The 7,789-nt window shown below is 46.8% G+C and overlaps 1 protein-coding gene across 1 annotated transcript; it reads right to left on the bottom strand.

Moving 5' to 3' along the window:
- Positions 1-4,702: 4,702 nt before the first annotated feature.
- Positions 4,703-7,201, bottom strand: LOC108096190 (fibrous sheath CABYR-binding protein). The gene is made up of 2 exons (XM_017197572.2): positions 7,160-7,201; positions 4,703-7,083 (listed from the first exon to the last, which is right to left on the bottom strand). Exons 1-2 carry the CDS (start codon positions 7,160-7,162, stop codon positions 4,855-4,857), a joined length of 2,232 nt encoding a protein of 743 aa, XP_017053061.1. The 5' UTR covers positions 7,163-7,201; the 3' UTR covers positions 4,703-4,854.
- Between the last annotated feature and the right edge of the window lie 588 nt (positions 7,202-7,789).

Below are 7,789 nucleotides of genomic sequence, written 5' to 3' on the forward strand. Positions count from 1 at the left end.
TTCAGTGCAGTCACATATATAAAACAAAAGACATTGTAATTGGACGATATTGGAATGGGCAAAGGGACTGGGAAAAGTTCGAGGGCTCGTGCGGTGATGCTTATTCCGCCTGACTGATTGGTGGCTCCTTTGTCTCTGCTCCCTGCTCCGGATGTCTCTGTCTTTGTGCCCCCATCCATTGCCCTCCATCTCCGGAGCCCCTTGTTCCCCCTATTCTTCGAGTGTTATCTAAGTTTGTTTGAATAAACTTAAGCGAATGTTTTGTAAGAAGATTTCCTTTATTGCCAGAGAGTGACTTGGCTTTGGTTGACAACCACATATGGCTAACTAGCTGGATGGCGAGGGAGGGGGCTTTCAGCCGGGAACTGCAGTTGCTCCGAATTTCCCCCTGGAAGGCTTTTCAAGTTCGCTTTGCATTTTGTGCGGATATCTGTCTGTTTGAGTTGTCTGCCATTCCCCTTTTGATAACCCCGAGTATCGATTTAGTTCGATTCGTTTCGGTTCTCTATAATTTCACCTTAAGCCAATTTAACAGCACCGGCACTTGACCCGGCATCCAGTGTATCATAATAAAAGCTATAATTTCAGCAATCTAGGAAAACCGGACGGACACAAACAAACAAAGGCTTAGTGTGACTCGGTTCGAATTTGAAATAATACTTAATGGCCGTAAAATTATACGGTACAGACAAGTGTCCTTCGCATGCGTATCCTTCTGCTCCTGTGGCCCCAAATTCGGAGCTTAAGACCGTAGAGAGTTGCCATAATCGTTCTGCGGTTTGATGTTTGCCTTCCGAAAGATGATTACAAATAATCATGCAGTGCGTTTCATTAGAACAACACAGTTGGGAGCTTTGGCTCAGAAGCTAATACTCAAATCCGAAAAAAATTATAACAAAATTTACTGTATTACTGATCTAAAATCAAAAAAAAAAAATTAATATGTTATATTATTAATACTTATATGTATATTAATAATAAGCCCAAAAATGTTTATATAATTGTTTTTAAACAATGATAATAAAAAACAACCTGTTTTCTTTCCAAATCCCACTGGAATATAAATAATTTTGATAAGCTTAGACCAAACAATATACCCATAAAGGAAAACCAGACTTACCCACTCTCCTTATTATTTATTCAAAACACTACATCCATTCATTAGAGATGTACAAATAATTTTCAATTTTGCTAACATCTGAGAACAGCTCTTGAGTCCAATGTTCAAAACAAAGGCTCACACAGAATGATTGAATATTCTACACCAATTTTATATCAATTCCATCTCATTTTCTTGACCCCAAGCAGTTGGCCCCTGTCCATCCATCATTTTCACCGGCGGCATGCCGAGGAAAACCTGAAGTATTTCAACCGTATTCGATATGTGTCTATATCATTGTCTCAACCTTTGTCGTGGGTGTCGATGTTTCCATGGGCGTGTGGAGAATTTTCAACTCGAGACGGACTCTTAAAATGGTCATAAAGCAAATTGTGAAAAATTATTGTGTGTATAAAATTTAATGACATGTCAAAAAAGGATATCCGGCATACGCTCCTCCGCTCGTGTTGATGTTGTTGCTTCTGTGGCTGCTTGTGTTGCCGTTGACGAGCTGGACAAATGGCCAAGGTCCTGTGGCCATCGGCCATCAGATCCTCGTGGGCGGACGTGTAATGTCCTGTAAGTCCTGACAATTTTAGTCTAGTTGCCGGCGTATTTGTATTTACTTCTTTGTGTCCGAGGCCAACACATAATCAAGCGCAACTTTATTATTTTGCCCAACAACTACGGGCTGTGCCGGGTTATTTTTATGCCCGGTTCAGCCGGGCTCTATACGTTCGTACATATATATGGCCATATAGCTGTCTGTTGTGCGGTCTTTACGCCCGTCATCATTATGCTCTTTCCTTGGCTTGTTCGCCGGCTTCGCTATTTGCCATGTTCCATGTTCCATGTTCCGAGCTGCACATTTTATAGTTTTCAAAAGTCACAAAAATGTCAATTGCTTGTCTTGCTCTCCCCCACCACCTCCACCTCCCCCACGGCCCCACAAATGGCATTGAATAAATTATATTGTGGTCATAAAGTTGCTGCACCATGTTTACCACACAGATAGATATGGCCATGGCCATGTTCATGTCCACGTCCCTGCACGGAAAGAAATGGGATATTCAAGGATTTACTCTTTTAAATTGGCAAGGCTTTTAAATGTCAAGGGGTTAAAAAAATTGTGATATATAATAACATTTAAATCGTCAGAGATTTTCGTCAGGATTATTTAATCGTTTATTTTTCCATTAGTCATTCTATAGTGAGTCAGTAGTTTTATTGGCTCTGTGTAGCTGATGACATAATGCTTAAGCATTGGTATCTTGACATCTTATCCTGGCCCCGGGATCGTTCTATTTGCATGTGACCAAAATGGGGAGCCAGGCTAATCAGCGACAGGAATTGGTTTTCCGACCCGACAGTGGGATCAACAAATTACACCCACTTCAATAATGAGAGGCCATTAAGTGATAAATTATGGTCGAGCATGTGACCGGGAACTTTTTGAATTTTAATCAAGCTAAAATTTAAGGCAGTCGCCATCGGGTCAGGGTCGAAAGCCATAATTTCACTTTCATTACTGTCGCTGCTCCTTGGAATGTCCTGTTAATGTGCCATGCTTGAGTGGAGCATAAATCTCTTCGTGCGGTTCTCAGCAGCTTTCACTTGAACCCTTGGTAATTGAAAATATTTGAAATAATTCATAAAATTTTTATGCGATATTCCCCCCAAAAGCGAAACTATATTTGGAGAGTGGGTCCTGTCTCGACTTATCAGATCGTATAATTTAGCGCAGATAATTGTTTTAATGATGTCGTAATTTCGCCTTGATGGCGTGCTTACAAAATGGCTTCAACTGATTTATGCTCCATTCCGATTTCGATTTCGAGTGCCCATGCCCCCCAGAGTGGAGGCGTCAGCCCGGGGGCTCGTGCACTTGTAGATACCGCAGATAGTGGCATACGTAACCAGTTTGCCGCTCGACAAAAGAGTAAATAACGGCATTGCATGATTTATGTGGCCAAACAAAGCGCAACAAAACGGAGTTCACTCGAAGAAAGTTATGTATACTCCCTCAAAATCTCGCGTTTAGTAATCAAAACAGAATATTTTAGCGATTATCCTAAAAAGAACTATGCTAATTTGTTTTTGAATTATGTAGCTTAACATTAATTGGATTTAGTTTAACTTCTTAAGTAATACTTTAGTATCTTGATAATTCGCTTAACTATGATTGGTATATCTTGATGAACTTTAAAAAATAAATCACTTTTCAATAATAATGTAATCCATTTTAAAGTTAAACAGTAAATTTAAAGCAGAGTCTTTAGATGTATAAAACGACAGTATTTTACTTGTGAAAAGACACCAAGTTAATTTATTATATACTTTTCATTTGAAGCACTCCTCAAAAATGTATGGAGTAAATAGTTTTAGTGTAGTACCCCAACCTGCCCGCGGTCAATGGGAGCTCGGCCACCTGAGAGCCCCAATCGCTGACTGACTGTCCCTGCTCCACATCTGGCAGGGCGAGATTGTGTGGGCGCTAACCACTTGAAAACGTTAAATAAGTTGTCTAACCACACATTAAACCAATTTGGCACTGCGCTGGCCGCCAGTCTGGCACCTTGGATTGTGCCGGCAGGACCTGCCAGCTCCTCCCTTTTCCCCTTCCCCTTCCGCCTGTCCACGCCCCAGGATCCCCGTTTCGGACCCGCCCACTCGAGTCCCTGGCTGCCATAAATCATAGGGCGACCCACGTATGTGACTACTTGGGCTAGGGGATCGATAAATTATTATTAGTTGGTCTGTCCAACGGTCCTGCCCCCCGCGTCCTTTTCCCTCCATCCAATCGCCTTGTTGGAGGCGCGTGCAAAGGAAGTTGTTAGATCCCAGAAAGGAGCGCTGACCGAAATCCTTGGCTCGCTGCGGTTCAAATGCCTTTTAACTTAACAACTTTTTTTCCTGCTGCTGCCAACACCAAACAACGGCCCACACCCGCACACACACTCCCACAAATCAATGGGTGACTTTGCTCCTGGCGGGTGGGCGCACTGAGAAAAATATTAACGCAAATTAATAGCTTAAAATATTTACTAAATTACCATTAATACAAATGAAATTGAGTAAAGAAAAATGGAAATATTTAAAAACCATATCTTAAAATAACTTATTTTAATTACATATTTGTATGGCTTGTAAGTTATTGTATCATAATTCGAAACTCCTTTCCCCCCTTTTCTTTCAGTGCAGGGATAAAGGGCTGAGAAGGACATGGCAGGCCAGCGCAAACCCTTAACGTTGTGTGTAAAGTGGACTTGACATGAGATTAACATCTTCAAAAGCATAGCTTAAAGTATTTGTTAGAGTTCGCCGAAGTTGCGCCTGGTTGCGAGCAAGGTGCCAGGACCCGGGACCCGGGACCCGGGACAGAATACAGGATCCAGGGTCGAGTCCTGACCAACCCAGCCACCCCTTCTCTTCCCTTCGCCCACCTCGTTTTTGGATAATTGCGTTCTTGTGCGCTGAGCCATGAGCTTAACTGTTGCTGTCATAACTAAGCGAAAAGGTACACAATTTATGGAATCGAGTCCGAGTCCCATTCCCAACAGGTGCGTTGCCGCCGGATATACACGAAAACAGGCAAAATCGGGCTTATGGTATAACAATTCTCGTTGGATTTATTCGTTGATTTCGATCGTTAAATAATAGCAAACTTATGTCCTAGTAGTGGTTGGTTGGTGGGGTGAGGGGTTCTGGTCGTGAACGAGCAGCTCAGGTACAGGTTTATCTTCATACGTCCGGACTTACAGGGCTCGGCGGTGACGCAGCTTCAGGCGGCGCACTGTCTTGTACTGGTAGCCCTCGTCGCCGAGGACGGCGGAGTCCTGGGACGCTTCCTCGACGGGCGCATCAGCCACCACCTCCTCCTCGGCGGGCGGCAGGTAGTCGCTGGCAATCTCGGACACGTCGCGGCGCTGGCGGTACTTAAGGCGACGCACGGTCTTGTACTGGTATCCATCGGCGGCCAGGACGGCGGAGTCCTGAGAAGCTTCCTCAACAGGAGCCTCCTCCACGGGAGCCTCGGTGACAACCTCCTCCGCAGGAGGCAGGTACTCGTTGGCGATCTCGGAAACATCCCGGCGCTGGCGGTACTTCAGGCGACGCACGGTCTTGTACTGGTAACCATCGGCAGCTAGGACGGCGGAATCCTGGCTGGCTTCTTCAACGGGGGCTTCCTCAATGGGGGCTTCGGTGGCAACAACCTCAGATGGGGGCAGGTACTCATTGGCGATCTCGGAAACATCACGACGCTGGCGGTACTTCAGGCGGCGGACAGTCTTGTACTTGTATCCATCGGCGGAAAGAACAGCAGAATCCTGGGAAGCCTCCTCAACTGGTGCCTCTTCGACTGGGGCATCAGCAACAACTTCCTCAGTGGGCGGCAGGTATTCGTTGGCGATCTCAGAGACGTCACGGCGTTGACGGTACTTGAGGCGGCGGACAGTCTTGTATTTGTATCCATCAGCGGAAAGGACAGCGGAGTCCTGGCTGGCTTCTTCAACGGGAACTTCCTCAACTGGAGCGTCGGCAACAACTTCCTCAGTAGGGGGCAGATATTCATTGGCGATCTCGGAAACGTCACGACGCTGGCGGTACTTCAAACGACGCACAGTTTTGTACTGGTATCCATCGGCAGCCAAGACGGCGGAGTCCTGAGAGGCTTCCTCAACTGGAGCTTCCTCAACGGGAGCTTCGGTAGCAATAACTTCGGCAGGGGGCAGGTACTCGTTGGCAATCTCAGAAACATCACGACGTTGACGATACTTCAGGCGACGCACGGTCTTGTACTGGTATCCATCGGCGGCCAGAACAGCGGAGTCCTGAGAAGCTTCCTCAACTGGAGCTTCCTCAATGGGGGCCTCGGTGACAACCTCCTCCGAAGGGGGCAAGTATTCATTGGCGATCTCGGACACATCACGGCGCTGGCGGTACTTTAAACGACGGACAGTCTTGTACTGGTAACCATCGGCAGCAAGGACAGCGGAATCTTGGCTGGCTTCCTCAACGGGGACATCCTCAATTGGTGCTTCGGTGGCAGCTTCTTCAGAAGGGGGCAGGTATTCGTTGGCAATCTCAGAGACGTCACGGCGTTGGCGGTACTTGAGGCGGCGGACAGTCTTGTACTTGTATCCATCGGCAGAGAGAACAGCGGAATCTTGAGAAGCTTCCTCAACTGGAACCTCTTCAACTGGGGCATCAGCAACAACTTCCTCAGTGGGTGGCAGGTACTCATTGGCGATCTCAGAGACATCACGGCGTTGACGGTACTTCAGGCGACGCACGGTTTTGTATTGGTAACCATCGGCAGCAAGAACAGCGGAATCTTGGCTGGCTTCCTCAACGGGGGCTTCCTCAATGGGGGCTTCGGTGGAAACTTCCTCAGAAGGGGGAAGGTACTCATTGGCGATCTCGGACACATCACGACGCTGGCGGTACTTCAAGCGGCGGACAGTCTTGTACTTGTATCCATCAGCGGAAAGGAGAGCGGAGTCCTGGCTGGCCTCCTCAACGGGAACTTCCTCAACTGGAGCGTCGGCAACAACTTCCTCGGTGGGTGGCAGGTATTCGTTGGCGATCTCGGACACATCACGGCGTTGGCGGTACTTGAGACGACGCACGGTCTTGTACTTGTATCCATCGGCGGAGAGAACAGCGGAATCCTGGCTGGCCTCCTCCACTGGAACCTCCTCGACTGGGGCGTCGGCCACAAGCTCCTCCGAAGGGGGCAGGTACTCGTTGGCGATCTCGGAAACGTCGCGGCGGTGGCGGAGCTTCAGCCTGCGCACGGTCTTGTAGCGGTATCCATCTTCTCCCAGAGCGGCGGGGTCTTGGGCCAGCTCGGCGCCAACTTCCTCCGCCGGCGGGATGTACTCGTTCACGATCTCGGAGACGTCACGACGGTGCCTGGTTTGTTCGACAGGAATCACTGCAGCCGTCGCGGCGGCAATAAAGATGCACGCTAGGAAAAGTTTCTGGAATTTGGAGGGAGAATTCGGAGTTAGGAGAGGTAATCCTTGGATTGGGTTATCCTGCTGCTGGGATATTCACCATTTTGCTATAGATCTCCAAGCTAATTGCTTTGACGATGGAATCTATGGGTCGAATGATTAATCGTCGCAATTTGTCCGCATATTTATACGCTCCAGTGTTTGCCAGCTTCAACTCAAACAATGAGCAGCGCTCTGTTTGCCGGCAAACAGCGGCGGAAGCCGAATCGAAATCGAAACCGATTCCGAATCGGTAACAAAGCAATGAATCTGGCCAAAGCCCCAACATGCGCCACTCGAGCCCTCAAGTGCCCCCTTCCCGTCTCCGTCGCCCAGGTTCGAATTCACGTGGAGATTAAGACCAGCTGGGAGCCGGTTTGGTCCACAGTACAGTGGGTGAATAATTCATATATAATTGGTAGAAAATGTTGGGTAATCCAGTAATCTAGCTTATGTTAAGTCCTGAAATCGGAATCACTATCATCGAAATACCTGTATTACTCATTCGGTAGGAAGATCGGAACTTTTAATAAATAAAATTACAAGAACCTTAATAAGTTAAACTCATAACGAAGTTCTTTGTATTTTCAATATTATCATAACCCTTAATAATCGTTTATACTTAAAAATCATTTTACTTCAGAATATTTTATTATAGTTATATCGAGCTCTGAAATGTAACAAAATATGG

This window comes from Drosophila ficusphila, unplaced genomic scaffold (assembly GCF_018152265.1).
Source record: "Drosophila ficusphila isolate 14025-0441.05 unplaced genomic scaffold, ASM1815226v1 contig_106, whole genome shotgun sequence".
Taxonomy (NCBI): domain Eukaryota; kingdom Metazoa; phylum Arthropoda; class Insecta; order Diptera; family Drosophilidae; genus Drosophila; species Drosophila ficusphila.